The sequence below is a fragment of the Artemia franciscana genome, chromosome 3 (genome assembly GCF_032884065.1).
Source record: "Artemia franciscana chromosome 3, ASM3288406v1, whole genome shotgun sequence".
Lineage (NCBI taxonomy): Eukaryota > Metazoa > Arthropoda > Branchiopoda > Anostraca > Artemiidae > Artemia > Artemia franciscana.
The window spans coordinates 12,341,512-12,362,954 of NC_088865.1; the positions used below are offsets into that span (position 1 = coordinate 12,341,512).

At 34.7% G+C, this 21,443-nt stretch overlaps 1 protein-coding gene across 1 annotated transcript in view; it reads left to right on the forward strand.

Annotated features, from left to right (window-relative positions):
- Window positions 1-21,443, forward strand: part of LOC136025463 (uncharacterized) — a 190,634-nt gene that overhangs the window by 15,174 nt on the left and 154,017 nt on the right. The window contains exons 3-6 of the mRNA XM_065701494.1: window positions 606-710; window positions 7,205-7,345; window positions 9,307-9,483; window positions 13,260-13,799. Coding sequence (XP_065557566.1) covers window positions 606-710; window positions 7,205-7,345; window positions 9,307-9,483; window positions 13,260-13,799 — 963 coding nt within the window. The remainder of the gene's footprint in view (window positions 1-605; window positions 711-7,204; window positions 7,346-9,306; window positions 9,484-13,259; window positions 13,800-21,443) is intronic.

The following is a 21,443-nucleotide window of genomic DNA, read 5'->3' on the forward strand; positions in this document are numbered from 1 at the left end:
GTCTTTTTTACCTTGTTCGACAAGTAAGCAGTCACATTTTGATATTTTCTTCAAAGATTTTTAGTTTTCTTATTTGACCTGGTGGCAACCCTTGTAAGAGCCATAGAATTGAGTCTTTTTCGGATGTCTTCTAGCTTAAAGAAACTCACTCATTGTATTTACTAATATCTATAGGATTCTAAAAACTGGAAATTTACTAAAACCTTTGCTGAAAATAAAAAATGGACAGAACTATTGAATAGTATTGTTCACCTAGTTTAGTAAAGCCGAGTCCCTTTTACACCCCACGTTTTCGCTTATATTTATAGATTCTCAAGAAAAAAAAATCATTTTCTTATTTTTAGTCAATTTTGAAGCCTAGTCTATTTTTAGAGTTGATTCTTTTTTGGATGTCCCTTGTTCCTCTTTAATATCTTCTAGGGATGCCGCTTATGTTGCGAAATCACTTATGTCATTTCTTTATTTGGATTGATAGCTTTTTATTAATTATTCTTGAGTTGTCAACCATCATTGGCTTCATGTTGCATGTTCTTTTTGCTTGTATAGTTCACCTTATCACGTCTTTTGTAGTGTTTTATGTACAATTCAATCACTCTATATTTCAGGAATGATGGATCCTTTGCAAACTGAGACTGATGAACCCTTGGAAATTCCAAATTTTGTTCATGCTGACCAGGCTCTGGTCAGGTCTTTTACATTAAAAGAAGAAGGTATGCTCTCAAAGAGAAAGAGTGCAAAAGCCTCTTTCTGTTTTCAATTGTTTTCAAATGGCTTTGGCCATTTTTTATAAATTGAAGCATAAACAGAGATGGATTGATCCACTTTGTATCAATCAATAAGAAACTAGATAGAATTATTTTTACATTGGATGGAGCAGCTCCCTAGTTTTTTGGATACATAAGATAGTTTATGGTTTTTATTTGCAGATTATGCTGAATGGAAATTTACGATTTTTTTTTCAAATATAAAAGGAATAAAAATAAATGATTGCACTCGATACAGAAGGTTAAACACGATTACGTTGATTGATACATTTAATGTCACTAAATAGACAAATGATTGTTGCTAGGTTTATTGTCTTATAATTATACTACTGAATGTAAATACAAAGTATAACGAAATTCTTTTATTTCAGGATTTTAATTGGACATCTCTATTACAGCATATAGGCTTTTTTTGCCAAAACTTTTGAGGTTTTTTTTTGGAGCCATGTGTTCAGAATAGTCCAAAAATCACATAACAAAGCCCTCAGGGTTGACACAATCCCCCAGAGCCTGGGGGCAAGGGTTGTAAGTTATGCCCCGGAAGCATATAAGGCTTTTAAGGAAAACGTGGCTGTATAAACTTTAGGGGAGGCGCATTTGGTTGGAAATGGGAATTTCTAGTTCTCTTTTAAGAGTTAAAAGTGACAGAAGGGCAACTAGCCCCCTCCCTAGCGCCCTCTTTTTCCCAAACCCATCTGATCTAACTTTTGTGATGGTAAAAAAAAACAGGAACAAGGGTTGTAAGTTATGCCCAAGGGGCATGTAAGATTTTAGGGAATGGATCGTCGTATAAACTGTAGGGGAGACGTGTTGATTGGAAATTGAAAGTTCTAGCTCCTTTTTAAGAGTCAAAACTGATTAGTGGGCATAACTGAGGAATGACTGAGTATATTAATTTAGAACATTCAGGAAATGATAAGGGAACTATTATTAATCTTGCTACTACTACTATTAAAGCTATGACCTACTATTAATGTGATGCTACTAATATAACTACTTTTTTTCAATTCCTCAATTCAGATCAGTTTTAATAATACATTACGTTTAAATTACATACACTCAAGTACTTTTCAAAAATGAATTCTGTCCCATAATGCATTTAATTCGGCACTCTAGGATAATCCTCTTGAGGAAACATTAAATAGCACTGTTAATTACTTCACATAGTGGCAGTTTATAGTGGCACATAGTGGCAGTTTTTCCATTTACCAGCCAGGATGAACTCAAATTGGTTCCAAACAATTTAATTAAAAACACTAAAACAAAACTTAAATCTCAATCTCAATGGCAGAAAACAAGATCTGATATCGCTCTCAAAATTAATATTAAAATAATAAATAATTATCTATCCTCTTTATTTTTATTTCATATCATTTTAAATTCCTACTGCTCATTAAAGCTTCTCGCTCAGATGTTTTTTTCAGATTTATTTTAAATTATGTAGAAGTCGTTTTACTTCTAATTGCCTCTGGCAAGTCATTCCAAACTCGTGACTATAAAATGTCAAGTGAAAATTCAGACCAATAACATGGCGTTTACGGAACAACCAACAGGCTTCTAACCCGTGATCTCCCCCCTCCCGTGTTTCAGCTACAGAAGAAATTCCTGAAAAGCATTTTTGTAGTAAAGAATGAAAGTGATTGTAAACAAAAAGCGATCAATTAAAAACTCCCAAACTATCTAAAGAAAATAAAGAATATGTTTCGTTAATTAGGTTTAATGCTTTTTAATATATTTTGTTGATCATATTTGTACGGGATTTAAATGTCGCCGACCAGACAAGAGAGCAGTATCGGATATGGGGCTGTATCAGCGAAAAACAAAGAAGATTTAGGATTATAACTGGAAAAAAGTGCTTAGGATTTTTTATAATCTTCCAAGATTTCTAGAAATTTTTAGGCCCACCGCTGCAGAATGTTGTTTGAAAGAAAAATTTTCATCAATGCACACACCCAGATACTTCACAAATCCATTTTCCGGTGTCTGGATCATGCCTCTAGTTGTCTGGAGACCTGTAAAAGGGGCTGGATCTTTCCTTCTCGTGCAAATAGCAAAACATGGGATTTCTTAACATTTATAGTCATCTTATTAGCATCCATACACTAGTAAACATGCTCCATCGTCTGTTACTGTCGATAAACCAGTACCTCAAAGTCACCATTAGCACATCCCATGACTGTGTCATCTGCAAAGCCCTGTAACATTGTGTCGAAACTCGAATCCGAACTTGGGCCAGACAATGAAGTCTGAGGCTACTAATTGCAGCGACAACCTGGAGGGCGGTCAAAAATAAACTGCAAGTCGTTAATGTGAGTAATAAATAAGGGATGGCTAAGAATCGACGGCACTCATCAATTCATTTCCTTCCAAGATTTATGATTATTCTCAATTATAATTACTCGATTTTCTAGATAACTTTGAAACTATGAAAAAAGATAGCCCCTCGCCCCAATATGGTCTAACTTACCAAGCAGGATATCCTAGGACACACAATGTAATGCCTTCTTTATGTCCAAAAGTATTGCTAGGATTATCATTTTGATCCATCATTTTGTTTATAAAAAGGGACAGTAAAGCAAGAGCATCTTCTGAAGAGTGGCCGGGACGAAAGCCTAATTGTCTTGAATTCAGAACCCACTTTAATTCCAACAGATTTGTTTGTGATTTCTGTATTGGTTTTTAATATATTTTTTTTAGAAAAAATAGATAAAAGTGAACACAGCCTATAAGTAGACACATCTGATGAATCTCCTTCTTTAAAAAGAGGAATTTTTTCCTCTTTTTTTTATCTCGCTTTTTTTTAGATCATTCGGAAAAGTACACGTTTTTTTACGAAAGGTCCAACAAAAAAGCAAGTAGCTTAACCATAACTTGAGCATCACAATTTGGCATTAATTCCATCATACCCTGATGAAGAATTGCTTTCCAGATTCCTAATCGTATTCACAACATTGTAATCAGAAGTTGGAATAAACTCCATCGAATCCCTACACGAAGGAGGAAGAAAATGTTTATAGCTGTGACGAGAGATCGGAACTTCATCTATTGTTCCCCTTCCAACCTCACTACAAAAGATGCTAAAACCCCTAGAATTTTCTTTCATTCTCTATAGTTACACCCTTTTGGATAAGTTTTTTCGGCATATCAGAACTTTTAGAACCAGACTTTAAACTTACTTTATAACACTTCATATTTTCTTACCATTGTTCCCAGAAATCTGAAATTTATTTAAAAATATTTTTCCTTTTTATTTCTTAGAATTTTACAGAGCAAGTTATTGTATTTTTTATATCATTCTAATGAAAATTTTTAGGTTGACTGAAATAATCCTTCCACATTCTCATCTTCTTGTTTCGAAACTCAAGTAATTGTTTAGAAGTCAAAAAGACTTTTAGAAACTCACGGACGCCGGGGGGGAAGACTTCCTGGAGTTGCGGACTACACTCTTTTCACATCACTCTTTCATTTTTTCCTCAACAATGCAATGAAACAACTGGAAAGTGGTATCCAAATTATTTTCTTCATACAATGACGACCATTCTATTTTACCAATTTCCTCTTTAAAAAGTTTTATATCATCATCCGATAAATTAAGAAATGTCAAATTTTGGTTAATCTGGTGACTTAAAAGTTCATGTTCTTGAACTGAATACGATACCAAAATGGGACAATAGTCAGACATCTGAAACTAAAACAGAAGCAGAAGAAAACATTATCAATTATCTTATGAGATGTTTGCGTCACACGTGTTAGAATAGTAATTGGAATAGAATAGCATGGAATAGTAATAGCAATTGGAATAGAATAGTATGGAATAGTAATAGTAATTGGAATAGAATAGTAATAGTAATAGTAATAAACCGAATGCAGCCATTATCGAAAGAAAATCAATTACATTTTTTTTAACGGAAGACCGAGATCTATATTACAATCATCCATCGAAAACAACTCAATATATTCCGATTGGGGTATCCTCTCAAAAATACTTTCCAGATTGGCAAAAAATTACGGGGTTGATCCAGAGGGAGGGCGGTATATCTCACTAATTAGTACCTTTTTATTATAAGCTACGTTTATTTCAATAAAAAGATATTCAGAAACGCCTTCTGTATTAGTCATCAGGTTATCATTTCGAAACGAGTTTAGAGAACCACTTATATAAAATGCTAGTGTCCTCTTTTTCTTCTCTTTACGATGAAGGAATTCTGAATGATAATTTGGAAGATCAACCAGAGTGAACATCTGTTGGTTTAGTAACGTTTCAGAAACCAGAAATTTTAGGCTGGGCAGCCCCACTTATAAGCCAAACATCATTCATAGAAGTGCATAGCCCTTGACAGTTTAGTTGAACCATAGAAAAATTAGACAAAATAAAGGAACCGGGTATATCTGAAGCTGCAAAATAGTAATGTAGTTTGGGATATTCATCACCTCGAACAATCTGAAAATTCTTACCTCTAATTATCTCACCATCAAATAGATGTGAGAGATCTAATCTTTCATTATCTAGTAGAGCATAATCTATGGCAGACCCTGTATGACTTGCGTTTACTTCAATATTTGACAAAAACTCTTTTAACGTAGATAAATCTAGAGTTCTACCCGAGTTCACACCGGAAAGGAAGAGAAACTTGTAAGGAGAAAAATAAACCGAGTGAACTAATTTTGCAAAACAAATGGAAACAAAAAAAAAACAATACCCCGAAAAACACACGAAAAAAAACAGAGTACCACATCTTAGCTCGGAGAACACTTTAACCGATTATTACGCCAATTAAACAAACCAGAAAAAATTCGCTATAATCAGTTAGAAACTTCCACAACTGGATTTCGCAGATCTGAGATTGCTTGCAGAAAATCATAACAAGAGTCGTCGTGCTTTTTCCATGATGCATTTCAAGTTTTTTTTTTTTTTTTTTTTTTTTTTTTTTTTTTTTTTTTTTTTTTTTTTTTTTTTTACTTCCAGCCACACCTTGATCCCTTTTTGCACAACTCTGCTTTCACTTGTTTTGTCATTATTTAATCACGCAATTTAATGCCCAAAGGCAAAAACTGCTTTCGGCGCTTAGCAAGTTCCGGTGGTAGATCCACGGCCAGGCTAATTCCTGACTTTTCGTGTACCGCAGTTTTGCATAATTATGGCACGATCACTAGGTCGAGCGAAATTCACAAAGATAGCCTCTAAACTACTTTCCGAACCCGAAGCTCTAGTGATCAGACCCAGCAAGTGCTTTCTTCGTGATTCCATAGCATTTTTCAATATCAATGCCTGAACTGTCTTGAATATTGAGTTTATCAGCAAATAACAACCTCACTGTGCTTATAGGATCCTCGCTAGCAGATGATTTCGGATAACTAGATTTAACTGTGCTCTTTCACAGTCCACTTTAGCAAAACATTTTGTTAATAGTAAAATACACCGGTGCCAGCAAACAAAATACGCTCTCCGTCATGGAAAACCGCACGCTATAAATGACAGCTTTAAGCTTATAGGCCCCTCCCCCCTAATGTGCAAATATGTAGCCCAAATTTGTTTCTAAAGTATTATATTTTTATCTTACTTTGGCAAATTTTGTTAGTATTGAGCGTCAGAGAAACATATTAGAAGAATATTAGATAGGGGGTACATCATTCAAGTACCGAATGTATTTGTTTTAAGTTTTATTTATTTATGGATTGTGATTTGTGGTAGTTTTACGCTTGGAATATTGTTTGACTTTTTCTGTTCATTTTTGGTTTAATGGAGCTCTTTAATTTTCTTTGAAAACCTTGTTTTATGGAAAAAGTTTTTCCATTAATTTACAATAAAAACTCAAGCTAGGTGTGAGAAGCAATTTTCAAGCCAAGGCACCTCATTTGATGAAAACAGCAAAGAGCAAACTTTTTCTGTTCATTTTTGGTTTAATGGAGCTCTTTAATTTTCTTTGAAAACCTTGTTTTATGGAAAAAGTTTTTCCATTAATTCACAATAAAAGCCCAAGCTTTTATTGTATGTTTCTTTTTTTCTTTGTATATTTACAATAAAAGCCCAAGCTTTTATTGTATATTTCTTTTTTTCTTTGTATATTTCAGTTTTCTTTGAAAACCTTGTTTTATGGAAAAAGTTTTCCCATTAATTTACAATAAAAGCCCAAGCTAGGTGTGAGAAGCAATTTTCAAGCCAAGGCACCTCATTTGATGAAAACAGAAAACAGCAAACTTTTTCTGTTCATTTTTGGTTTAATGGAGCTCTTTAATTTTCTTTGAAAACCTTGTTTTATGGAAAAAGTTTTTCCATTAATTTACAATAAAAGCCCAAGCTAGGTGTGAGATGCAATTTTCAAGCCAAGGCACCTCATTTGATGAAAACAGCAAAGGGTTCATTCCAAAATTTACTACACGTTTTGTCTCACCATTTGTTCTGTAATGTTTTACTCTCATTCAATCACTTTTTCTTTCAGAAAGCGTGGATCCTTTGCAAATTAAGAATAATGAACCTCTGCAAGTTTCAAATTATTCTCATCCATTTTATGGTTTGGACACTCCTAAGAGCGGTTCTGGCAACTCGTTTCAGGATCTGGTTGGCTCATCAAATGAAGAAGGTATGCTTTCAAACAGAAAGAATGCAACAGCCTTTTCGTCCTGTTAGTTTTGCATTAGGCTAATTTGTTTTTTATCAAATTAAGCATAAACTAGCGTTTTGACATACTTTATCTCAGTCCATATAAAACATGATGGGATTATTCCTTTCATTGGTTGGAGCAGTTGCCTAGTTTTTTTGGATACATAAAATAGTTTGTCTTTTTTATTTGTAGATTACGCTGGATGACAAATTTTGGATTTTTTTTTTATATATATGAAGAATATAGATAAATGATTCGACTCGCTAGAGAAGATTAATCAAAATTATGTTCGTGTAAATTCAGTTAATAGATAGCTGATTTTTGCGAAGTTCCTTGTCTAAAAATTGTAATGGCGAATGTAGATGCGACAAAATTTTAACCCTGTACAATATCCCTCCATTTTTGGATTTTGATACAACATCCTAAAATTTAACTATTGTTAAACCATATGCCAAAATCATCGTTTTTGTGTCGGATTTTTCTAATAATATTGAGAATCCAATAGATTTAAAACTAAATAAAAACGCTTCTTTTTATCTTAACTAAACTTACTTAGCATTTGAACAAAATTATCATTCAATCCCACATTTTTGACAATTTTAACTTAATTTTTTTTTGTATGCTCACCAATGGTCTGCGTAGTGCAGATACCAAACAATTGCAATTTATAATATATCATGTATTTATGATAAAAACAAAAAAAAATACGTTGAAAAAAGTTCCTGAATCTTGTTTCAAAGCTCAAACTTTCAAAATACATTACTAAAAAAAAACAATAAAAAAAAAGAAATACAATTGCCAATGTTCAGACATTTGTAGGTAAATGAATCATTTAAAATTTGAAAAACGTGTTTACAAGGCCTTCTAATAGCTTCTCTAATGGTATATATGATACTGCTATCAGAAATACTTAATAACGATTTGAAACGTGTACAAACCGTAAAACAGGCGTGCAAAAGATGAGGTGTTATTAGCCATGTTTTTCGGCAGTCTCAGAAAAATGCTCTACGTTGAAAATCTCATGTAGTTTTAAGATAAGTAAAAAAGGATTTGCATAGTGCAAAACAAAACACCGAAATGCGCAAATAAAAATATTATCTAACACTTATAGAGAAAAAAAACAATACATCAGTTATTACGATGATGTTGTACAATTTCAGTATAAGTAAAGTACGTAAGCAAAAACCTATCAAAATATAAACATGCAACAGCTTAAAAGTAAATTTTCACATGACAAAGTTCGAACTTAGCTGGTCAGCAATTTAAATTTTTTCAATGCTGTATATCCTTAAAATTTTTAAATCTACAATAAATGCCAAAGCAAATTTTACGAGGCAATTTTCAAGCCAATGCTTCTCCTTTGAGAGAATGTAACAAAGGGATCATTGCATAGTTTACTACAAGTTTGTCTTGCCATGTGTTCTGTAGTGCTTTTTATTGTGTGATTCAATCACTTAATCTCGTCGAAAATTCTTTTTTCAATTAAATTTTTCAAAAAATGAAAAGAATTCTTTAATTGAACTCTTCAAAATTTCAAAACTTATAATAAAAGCACAAGCAAGGTGTATTTCAAGCCAGGGCTTCTCCTTTGAGAGAATGCAACAAAGGGTTCATTACATAGTTTACTACATATTTTGTCTTGCCATGTGTTCTGTAGTGTTTTTTGTTGTTGTGTGATTCAATCAGTTAATCTCTTCAAAAATTCTTTCTTCAATTAAATTCTTCAATAAATTAATTTATTCAATAAAATAAAAAAATCTTCAATTAAATTCTTCAAAATTTCAAAATTTACAATAAAAGCCCAAGCAAGGTGTATTTCAAGCCAGGGCTTCTCCTTTGAGAGAATGCAACGAAGGGCTCATTACATAGTTTACTGCATGATTTGTCTTGCTATGTGTCCTGTAGTGCTGTTTGTATCATTCAATCACTTTGTTTTTCAGAAATCGTGGATCCTTTGCAAATTAATAATGATGAACCCATGCAATTTTCAAATTTTTCTCATTCATCTTATGGTTCGGACAATTCCAAGAGCAGTTCGTGGAATTCGGACAATTCCAAGAGCAGTTCTTGCAGCACATCTCAGGCTCTGGTTGGCTCTTTCATATTAAGTGAAGAAGGTATGCTTTCAAACAGAAAGAATGTAAAAGTCTTTCCATCCTTTTGTTTATTTTACATTAGGCCAATGTTTTATTAAATAAAGTATAAACAGACATTTTGAGACACATGGTCTCAGTCTTTATGCTACATAACGCGATTCTTTCTTACTTTCATTTTAATTTGGGAATTCTAATTTTCGTAGTGTATGGGGAATATAGAGAAAATGCTTAGAGTCTCTAGATGCTTCCAGAAGGCTTAACAGGATAAGGTTAATTTATAAATGAAAAATCAGTAAATTAACTAGCCTGACGTATGAAAACAAAGAAAGGAAATAATAAATGAAAAGAGAAAAATCAAATAGGTGAAAAATGAGGATTTTATCAGCCAGTAGCAAAATATGAAAAACAGGCAAATATTTCGACAAGGACCTCCGCCAAGTCGTCCTCAGTGCTAAAAAAATAAGAAAGAGGAAAAAGAAAAAAAAAGAAACAATCAAAATCTAACCTTCTTAAGTGAACTGTACGAGAGGTAAAAGACACTGAATCAAACAACAAAAACCAACTTGAAATCAATGAAAGAGAAGTTAGCAATTAGATTGAATAAGTATCCTTTGCCTTGCAACAGATTTCGCCTGTCTACAATTTTGGTTTTCATTAGATATGTGGACAGGTTGTCTTAAATTAGACTGGACGAAAATATTCTTAGAGTCTTTTAATATAAAATTTTTATGAATTGGGCTTCAGGAAATATCTCCCTTGTCTCTATTTATAGCCAAATTTCTATTTATAAGTTTTTTTTTATCTCAATTGCCTCTTTAAAAGATTGTGGTAGGCCATTTACGGTAGATATTAAAGTTGCCTCTTCAAAAAGAACTAAATGGTCAGGATTTTCGTATATATTCAGCCAGATTCAGCCAGAGCTGAATCAAAGTTGTCATTTTTATTTTCCAATCTCAGGGACTTGTCTATTGAAATTTTGTGTTCATGCAATCGTTCACCTAGTTGTTGATGTGTCCTGCCAATGTAAAATTTTCCACATGAACACGGGACTCTGTAGACACCACTACCTAGTATAGGGTCCGTTTTATCCTTTCCCGAGTTAAAAAAATGTTCAACTTTTTGTTCAGTTTTGAAAGGAACAGAGAGACTATGTTTTTTTTTGTTTTTTTCAAGTTTGTCGCTGAGTTTCGAGACGTATAGTAATGTAGTGAAAGTTTTTTTCTCAATTGCCAGTGTAACTGAATCAAGGGGGACGGGCTCCATATTTTCCTGTCTCACCTTTTTTAATCGTCTATCTATTATATTTTCAATGAGATTGATTGGGTAGCCATTACAGAATAGAATATCTTTAACATAATCTAACTCGGATTTTACATGATTACGTGAACATATTTTTAGAACCCTCTCGACTAAAGAAATTACTACCCCTCTTTTTACACAAGGAGGTTGATTTGACGAAAAATATAGATACCGATCATTATGGGTCGGCTTTCTATATATAGAAAATTCATGACTAGGAATATTTTTTATAATTAAAACGTCCAAGAAAGGGAGCTTTCCTGAATCTTCCAGTTCTATTGTAAATTGAAGATTCGAATCAAAAAATTCAAGTGTGCCAAAAAATCTTTTAGAGAGTCCTGACCATGTTCCCAAACAGCAAGAATATCATCAACGAAACGAAACTAGAGAGAGTGTTTTAAGGAGAAACTATTCAAAGCAGACTGTTCTATGAAATCCATGTAAAAATTTGACAAAAAGGAGACAAAACAGTGCCCATGGGTAGGCCCTTGACCTCAAGGGAAAATTTTTCTCGGAGCATAAAATATATAGAGAACTTGTTGCAAAAACGTACAAGCGTCGTTATTGTGTTAATTTCCAAGGTTTTATAATCTGACCAAGCAGAATTTTCCTCTAATTTTTTTTGTAAGGCCTGTTCACATTTATCGACATCGCATGAAGTGTACATGGAAACTGTATCAAAACTAGATAAGATAGTTTTTTCTGTTATACTATGATTTTTCAGCTTCTCAACAAGATCTATGGAATTTTCTATATAATATTTCCGTGTTGTTAGAAGAGACTTGAAAATTGTAGCTAAGAATCTTCCTACATCTATAGCTGGAGAACTATAACATGCTACAATAGGACGTAACGGAGTATCCTTCTTACGAATTTTGGGTAGACCATAAAATTTTGGGGCTGAACAACCTTTTGGGTAAAATTTTCTGTACATTGGAGGGGTGATTAGTCTATTGTCTTTTAAAATTTCAAATTTTTTTCTCAACCGCTTGGTGTATTTATCTATGGGATCAGTTTTTATTTCTTTATAAGTATTTTTACCCATTAAAAGTTTTTTTTTGTATTTTGATAATCTGCAGAATTCATAATCACAACTGTGTCTCCTTTGTTCGCTCTTGCAATTACTGTATTTTTATCTTTTTTCAAATTTTGGAGGATTTTAATTTCTTCCTTTGATTGAGTTGTAAGCGACCATGACGGCTTATAATCAAGAATACTCTTTACTATTTCTCCTCTTAGTAGGTCTAGATTTTCAACTTCACCATGAGAGCTAAAAATACCGGACACTCGTAATAATTTCTGATATATTTACGTGTGTCTGAGCCATTGCAAATTTAGGTCCTTTTGATAGAATACTTAGCTCCCTGGGTGTGAAAACCTTGGAGGATAGATTTTCCAAGGAGAGCCAGGACAAAATCTAGGAAGGAAAATTCGTCTTTGTTGAAAATCTTGAAATTCGAGTTTTGAAATTTTTTCTGATAAGCGAGTTTTCGCTAAATTAAAAACGTGTCGGAAAGACCTTTGTGAGATATTAAAAATTTGGAGAAAATCTGGAGCGGATAAAGTCTGAATATATAGAATTTGACTTTAGGTTGGAGGGGGCTTAATAACCTTCATGTACCATCTGTCTCAAATCTATCAAATTGATGTGTCTTTTATATTGGCTGAATTTTTCCAACCCTAATTATTTTTTGAAGTTCCTATTTTGGGTTTTAGCCCAAATTGAAATCATCCCTTGCAAAGTATGTGGAAATAAGTCAAGTGGAATCATAACCTATGAATATTTTAAAGGATTTTTTAGAAGATCACAAAGCAGCGTTGTAAACTATGAACACCCTCGAAAAAAGAATTTTGCGGTCGCTAGAGTCAACCGAAGGCGAAGCCAATATCGTCGACTGGAAAAATATTTAGTATTTACGATCATTTAGTATCATATTTCCTTATTTTCTGAGATAATCCATGTTTTTCTGCTATATATCTAATAATAGCAAAACGTGTTTCATTAATTTTTAGTCAAGTAGAATAAACAAAATGTTATTGTATAAAGAAATCACTATTGGTTTGCTGGCGAACAACACGAGGAGGGAAGAGCTGTTGGGAATTTCTCCTACTTATGACTTATTTAAAGGATCCCCTGTAAATTTTACGGCGAGCACACTTTGAGTACATCTTCTGATAATTCTCAGGAAAAGCTTTCTGATCTCTCTTCCCACCAAAGGTTGCTCCTAAGTGTCTTAAATATTTGAGGTAATAAAAAATGCTACTGCAACGTTTTGTTTTTGTGATAATGCATATGGCTATTTCACCGGGGGGAGAAGGGATGGTCGAACACAAGCCAGAAGATCCTGAAGTTCTAATATAGATAGTTTATTGCACCTATTCCACAGTTTTTTGTTTATACTCTGCACCTTTCTCACCTGGAATCTGACTGCTTGGTATATTAACAGTCAATATTGGTTATTAACTCAACTACCTTACGTTTTTCTCTGATCTTCTAGGCTCTTTCCGCAATGGCTGTTTTCAGAAGAAACGTATTGGACTTCAGGATTTTTTAAGTACGGGAGAAACTATTTGGCTGGCTAGTGGGTCCAACAGTTCTAAACTGGATGAAAAAATTTATTTAAAAACAACTGTTGAGATAGAAAAGCTAACGAAACTCACTATTGAAGAAAACTGCTGTGGTAAATGGCGGTGTAGTGCTTGTGGAAAGATCGAAAATACTTTTTATTTTTTACAACTACATAAGTCTACAAACTGTGAGACAGGGCTGTCATTTATCTGTGAAATTTGCCGTGAAGAAATAAACAACTACTCAGATTTTGCCATTCATTATATAAAACATGAAGCTGATAAAGAAAAGAAGTGCCCCATTTGTTTATGTCCGAATGTTAACAACATAAAGGAACATCTAATTATGAGGAAGCATGTTTCAGAGGATATTAATGGATTTAAATGTACTGATAATGAATGCAAGAACAGCAATGAAAAGGCAAAACTGGAAGCTATTTTCAATTCCACGATTAATGGATACTGTCAAGGTATTTATTTGTTACTGTTGTAATGTTCACTGTTATTCAAAGTCAACCCAATTTTTGAATAGCTTACATTTGCTTTAATATGCGAATATAAACTCTGTAAATTGGCACTATACATTTAGAAAGCATAATAGAATAGAATATGATTTATTGGCTAAAATTGCACAAAAGCTAGCATAAGCACGTCAGAACAGTTACAATGATAAAACAGATGTTAGGAGATAAACTTAAAACAAAAAGTTGAATCAATTAATAAAATGGGAAACAAAATAGGGGACAAAAGAGTTTTTGTACATCATGGTCAACATTTGGAGACACAAGTCAAGTTGGGTATTTGGAGCTCTACTAGCTCTAGAAATTGAGCCTTGCTATGTTAATGAAAGCTTTATTAAGATAAGATAATATTTATTTTCAAAAGACTATCACAAGCTCTATAGAGCCGAATTCGCTTTATATGTCAGTAAAAGCTAAGAAAAAAAAATTCAAAACAGTACATTAAGTCAAACACTTAAAAAGGAATTTAAAAAGCAAAATCATCAAAGATAAAGGGTAAATCAGTAAACTTAACAATTAAATTACAAGAACATTGCAGTAAATCAAGAAAATAAAAACGGCAATAGAGGAAAAGGGGAATTTGGCAAGTACATAATCACGAATTATTATTAAGGTGTTCCAGAATAAAGGGTATAAAACTTTTACGAAACCTCTCTGTAACAGCATGAATCGGAGAGTATGTTGGGATTGCTAAGGAGGCTGACCGGGGGAGTCGGAGTCTAATGGGATTGTGAAAATCAGGGAGTAAGTCCTCAGTACGGGGATTGGAAATGACTGATTTAGCGAAAAGCAGTCAAATTTTTCCCCTCCTTTCTTTTAAGGTGGTAATGCGTGCAGCTTTAAGGAGGAAGGAGTATCGAATTTTGCCTTCTTTGTAAATGATCCTGAGCGAACGCTTTTGGACCGACTCGATTTTGTCACTAAGTTCATTTGAAAGTTGCGAATGCCAGACCGGACATGCATATTCCAATAACGGCCTGATAAAGGATAAGTAAACACGGAGGGACTGTATCTTAGGACAATTAAATTTGTTTTGCAGCTTAAAAATGGATAGTGAAACCTTTGCTTGTTTAACAATGTTGGAAACATGTGTGTCCCACTTAAGATGATTAGAAATTGTGACACCAAGAAGCTTAGCATGTTTCACTAGCATTTCGCTTGGGATTGGGTTGCAAAAAGCAGGAGTAGATTTCAAGAAGTTGATCGTCATTATCTGTGATTTAGTGGGATTTACTGTCATATTTAGATTCTTAGATTCATTCGAACATTGGGTTAGGCTTTCAACGGGGTAACTTTTAATATTCCTATGACATACTTCAAGGATCGACAAGTCATCCACATATTTCCATCTTTGGTGGAATTCCTTGCCAATTTCGTTAATCATGACAAGAAATAATAGTGGTCCCAATAAGGTTCCTTGAGGTATTCCACAGTACCTAGGGAGGGGGTTAGAGAAGGTATTTTTATATTTTATAACTTGTGATCTGTTTGAAAGGAACGATATAACAATATTTACTAAGAGTGGGTCAATTTCAAAGTTATCATGTAGTAAACGAATTAGGATATTGTGGTCAACTAAGTCAAACGCTTTTTGGAAATCGACTAAAACCAGGTTTAGCCAAACATTTGGTTTTTCTAGTTCACTTAGGATGGTGTTAATCAAGTGTACAAGGTAATGGGTGGTGGATGTTTTTCTTAAATTACCAAACTATCGGATGTCAATGCTTGGTATAATTTTAATTTTAAGCCAGTCACAAAGGAACCCTTCGTAAAGCTTAGAAAAAACTGGAGTGAGTGTAATAGGACGCATGTTGGTTATAGTCAGACTGGAAGATTTCTTCGGGATGGGTGTTATAAAACCTAGTTTCCAGCAACTTGGGAATTTACCAGATTTTGTAATTTGATTAAAAATATCAGATAAAGGTCCAGCAATTGTGTCTGAAAAGGCTTTAATCAAGTCAATCGGGATGTCTAATGGGCAAGTACTTGATTTTTTGAGCTTTCGGATTTTATTTATAACATCAGAGGGAGAAATTTAGGGGAAAGAGGTGGGGGGAGGAGTAGTTTGACCTGAGCCAGTGAAAGGAGACTTTGTACTATGGACGCAAGATGCAGGTTCAAATCGTTGGCTATCTTGTAAGGGGGCTCAGGGAGATGAAAATTAACTTCAACAGGGTTTTTTCAGCTAATCTCTTTAATTTTCCTGTACCATTGTTTGGGCTTGTTAGAATACAGATCTTTAACCTTACTATTGTAATACTCAGAAGCTGCCTTTCTCAATTTTCTCTTCAGGAACTTTCTTAGATCATAGCCTGTGTGATATGTTCTTGCTTGAACAAATTGATTTTTTTTTTCCTTATTAGTCTTTTAAAAGTCGCAGTAATGTAAGGTTTATCAGTAGAGCATATTTTAATTTTTTTCGCCGGAAAATGGGCTTCATAATTACTCCTCAATAAATTTTGGAGGGACAAAGCCTTAAAGTCGACATCATTTGCTTGGTACACAGGGGACCAATTTTCACTGCTGATCCAAGAGCCAAAATTGTAGAGTCCTGAGTCAATTAGAGGTCTAAAGACGGTTTCAGTAATAGTAAAGGAATGTTTAACTGTAGCTAGTGGAGATAGGAGTAGGCTAAAGTGGTAACTACCTCCGAGAGGGGGAAGAATGGTGACGGGTCTGTAGAAATTTGACATATTGGTGCATATTAAATCAAGAGTAGAATTGCCTTTGGTAGTAGGGACTTTTACAATTTGTTTTAGACTAAAAGTATTACATGTAGACTCAAGTTTTAATTCATTTGCATCACCTAAGAGGAAAATTCCAGCATTTGGGTATTTAGATAGTACATAGTCAGCACTGTCATGCAATTTTTCAATAAAATTAATTTTTTCAGCCGCTCTCTGCCCAGGAGAGTAGTAAAAACAACACAGGAAAATCAAATTGAAAGGACGTGGTAAGACCTTTGGTCGAACACAAACCCACAAAATTTCATCAAAGGGAGTGAGACAAGGAACTAATATTTCTGAAGGATAAAATCATTACGGACAAAGAAAAGAATTCCACTCCCTTTCTTACCCAGAGGGTGGGTTTCGGGTCTGAGTTTAGTAAACTGGGAGAAATTATTCATTTTTAACATGTGTGTATTTTGAGCGTGTACTTCAGTAATAGCGATTATGTCTGATCTATATGTTTTAGAAAAGGAGTCTAATTCATTAAGTCTTCCAAAATTAAGACTTTCAGCGTTGCTTAAAAAAGTGTGGGAAATTTAAAACGACCTGCAAAGGTACTATTTTTACACTTAACTTTATTTAAATTACAAATGGGTACAGGGGGTGTGGTGGGATTCTTAGCGGGGGCCAGATTAATGTTGTCAGAACAAGGTTCCGAGGGAGCACATTTGACTTTTATGGGATGACTATTAGAGTCAACATCGATAGATGAATTATTAGTGTAAGAGAAGGATTTGGGGGTGGGGGGACGGGTAATGATATGGATGAAGCACGAGGAGAACAATTAGGATTCATTACAAGACAATTATTGAATGCAAAAAGTTTCAGACCTGAGTCACGTTGACAGGGTAGGCACGAGGGATAAAACGAATGGGCTGGGGGGGTCGTAAGGTACTGGGAAAGGGGGGCCGGTTGGGAATAGGGATTCATTTACGGTAAGAAATTGCTGGTGTGTGGCAGAGTAGGGAGGGAATAGGGCAGCATACTGTGAGGGGGGAGGAAATAGGACTTCTGTATTCGGGGAGGGGGAGGTGGTAACAAAGGGAGGAGAGTTCGGGATGGGGAAGGGTTTGTCAATTTTTGAGCTGTGTCTAATGAACTTTGATGAGAAATTTTTGCTTGAGTGCGGTGCACTAAAAAAGGACAGCGGAAGGGAGATGAGTGGCTCTTACAATTTTTATCTTTGGACAGGGACACTGGAACAGGGCCCCGTGGAGGAGAATTAACATCACCTACTTTTGGTGCATGGGCAAAACTGCAATATTTGCTATTACAAGCTAAAACTGGACAAAGCTTCACATGGTCAAAACTGCACTTAACGGAACCACAACTACCTGAAATAAAATTACGACATATATGTAAAAATTTGCACTGCTTACTAAATTTACAACGATTATGATTAAAATGTTTGCATATCACATTTTTTTTGTTGGAACTTTTTTGCTGGAACTTGGTTGAAAATCACTGAGCTCATTTTTTTTAGTGTAATTTACCTTAACTCTATTTTCGAAAACATTTTTTGGCTGGAGCTTGGTTGAAGAAAAAACGTGTTCAAATACACAATTGTCTCCTAATTGGCAAAAACCTGCCAAGATTATATTAGCATATTTTAGTTTATTATCAGAAGAGAAAGTCTTATTATGCAGGCTATTCACCTTGTTAATGTCCACACGTTTTTGGGCATCTGTAATGTGGTAATCAAGGTTACCATTATATTTAGGCTGTATCAAGGGTGGATTGAGGTCAATGAAAATTTCCGGATTTGTGTCACTTGTTGTGAAAGGTATCGATGTATTGTGGAAATTGATGGGCGTGATGGGGGGGCTTGTTGCCCTACAATCACTTTTGACTAATAAAAAGGGCACTAGTCCATTTAATTTCCAATCGAACGAGCTTTTTTCGAAGTTTCTACGACACCAAAAGACCATATCAAAATTTTTATCAGATGCATTCCGGGAAAATATGAGGTGAGGGGGCTTTGGGGGGGGGGTGTTGTCATCCTGAAAGATATAATTTTCGGACCTTTCAACTACGTTGGACAAAATGGCACTTTCAATTCCCAATCAAATGAGCTGTTTTCGAAATTTCAACGACAGCAAATGGCCATCTCAAAATTTCTATCAGACGTATTTCGGGAAAATATGTGATCTGTGTGTGTGAATTTCCAAGCGAATGAGCTGTTTTTGAAGTTTCTATGACAACAAATGGCCATCTCACAATTTCTATCAGATGCATTTCTGAAAAACCCGAGGTTTGTGGGGAGGGGGGGGGGGGGTATCCACGATCTGATCACTCTGAATCGTAAAAAAAGGGCACTAGAATTTATAATATCAATCCAATGAGCCTTCTCCGAAGTTTATACGATCATCCTTTCTATATATACCTCATATACCTCCAGGGCATAACTTAAAACCCTTTCTAGGGCCGTGGGGGGGGGTGTCATCCTCAAAAACATATTTCTGGACCTTTCTTTTATGCTTAACAAGATGGCTATTTCAAAATTTTGTTTAGATGTGTTTGGGTAAGTGTTGGGTGTGGGAGGGGAGTTTGTTGCCCTCCAATCACTTCTGACTATTAAAAAGGGCACTGACCCTTTCAATTTCCAATCAAATGAGTTTTTTCAGAGTTTTTAGGACAACAAATGGCCGTCTCAAAATTTCTATTAGATGCGTTTCGAGAAAACGTGAGGTGTGGGGGGCTATCCACCCTCTGATCACTCTTGCCTTGAGGGCTGTTGAGGGAGTGGGGGGCTTCGTCTTCAAAGACATAATTTCCGAACCTTTCAACTACGTTGAACAAAATGTTTATTTCTAAGTTTTGATTGGTTTCCAATCGAGTGACCTTTTTTTGAATTTTCTACGACAACAAATGGCCATCTCAAAGTTTCTATCAGATGCATTTTGGGATAATATGAGGTGTAGGTGGGGGGTGTTATCCATCCTCTGATCACTCCGAATCTTAAAAAGGGCACTAGAAAATCTTATTTCCAATCAAATAAGCCCATTCCGGAGTTTTAACGATCACCCTTTCTATATACATATTATATTCCCCCTGGGCATAACTTACAACCCTTGCCTGAGGGCTTTGGGTGAGTTGTCATTCTCAAAGACATAGTTCCTGGACCTTTTAGCTACGTTAAACAAAATTGCCATCACAAAATTTTTGATTGGGCGTCTTTGTGGAAATGGTGGGCGTGGGAGTGGGGTTGGTTGCCCTCCAATCACTTTTGACTATTAAAAAGGGCACTAGCTTTTTCAGTGTCAAATCGAATGAGCTCTTTTCAAAGTTTCTAAGATAGCAAATGGCAATCTCCAAATTTCTATCAGATGCATTTTCGGAAAATGTAACTGAAATGAAAATTTTTATCAGATGCATTTTCGGAAAATACGAGGTGTGTGGGCAGGGGGGGGGGGTCCACCCTTTGATCACTTTGAATTTCAAAAAGAGCACTAAAATATCTGATTAGCAATCTAATGAGCCCCCTCTGTATTTTTGATTGAGGAAAAGTCATTCTACAATACATACTGAATGTCCACCATCTCACAGATTTTTTTAACTCTGCGCTTGAGCTTGGGAAGCCAGTGCTTTCAATTTTCATAGATTTTTGCAAAGCTTTCGATATTGTTGTTTTTAAGTGAGCAGGCTACGTTGTTTAGTTATTCAGGATGTATCTTTGAATTTTTTTGAGTCTTATCTTGGACTCAAGATAAGGGAGAACACTTAGAGTGAATGTTGATGGCTACAAATCAAGAAGTTATAGTGTCCATTATAGAGTTCCACAAGGTTCGGTGCTTGGGCCCCTACTTTACCTAATTTATGTAGATACCATTCTGTATTCCTGTGACATTGATCACGTCCTTTGCTGATGACACTATGTTTGCTGTAACATCATATTGCGAAAATCTTTTCATTGAAAAGGCTAATAAGGCCTTAAATGAACTGGCAAGTTTTATGAGATGTAGCTGTCTATCTATTAATGTTTTTAAGACGAACTTCATGACTTTTTGTAGGATTGGTACTCGCGTTATTTTAAAAAATAAAATATGTCTGAATAGTGAATTCTTAAAATAAGCTTCTAGTGTAAAATATTTAGGTTTTTATCTCGATTGCAATTTGAGTTGGAAATTACACTGTGATGCAGTAGCAGCAAAAGTGGCAAGAGGATTGGGCCTTATAAGAACGCTAAGGAATGAGCTCCTACCAAGAATTATAATGATCCTCTGTCATTCTCTTATCAGTCCGTATCTTTCTTATGGTTGTTTGCTGTGGACTTGTTCTTTTGTGTCAAGTTTTAAAAAAAGTTCAAATTTTACAAATTAAAGTTGTTTGTGTCTTAGGATACTAGGTGAGATTTGAAAATAGTACTTTCAGTTGCTTTACTAAAATGAAAATTCCAAATATTTATAAGTAAAGAGATTATCAACTAGCTATTTTTGTTTATCAGTGCTTGAATCTATTTTCACCGGAGGGATTTAGGTAATTTTTTAAGTCTAACTCGTTTTATCATTGTTACGAAACTAGGCATTCTTCAGGGATAGTTGTAGAGGCTGAGAGTACTCAACGTGGATATTATTTCCGTGTTTTGCAGGACCACAGCTGTGGAATTTACTTTCTGAGGGTATAAAGGGGGAAGATAATGTTAGCCAGTTCAAGAGTGGGTTGAAACGTTACCATCTGGGAAGTTGTTAATGATTCAATTTTTTTTTTTGATTTATAGGTAAAGTGCAAATATATATTAGTAGATTATAAGGATGGGAACCACCATCACATACAACCCAATGGGTTTCCACGATGATTGTTGAAAGATTATGTAAGCGTTATTCTGGCTAATAAATTATCTCTCTCTCTCTCTCTCTCTCTTATA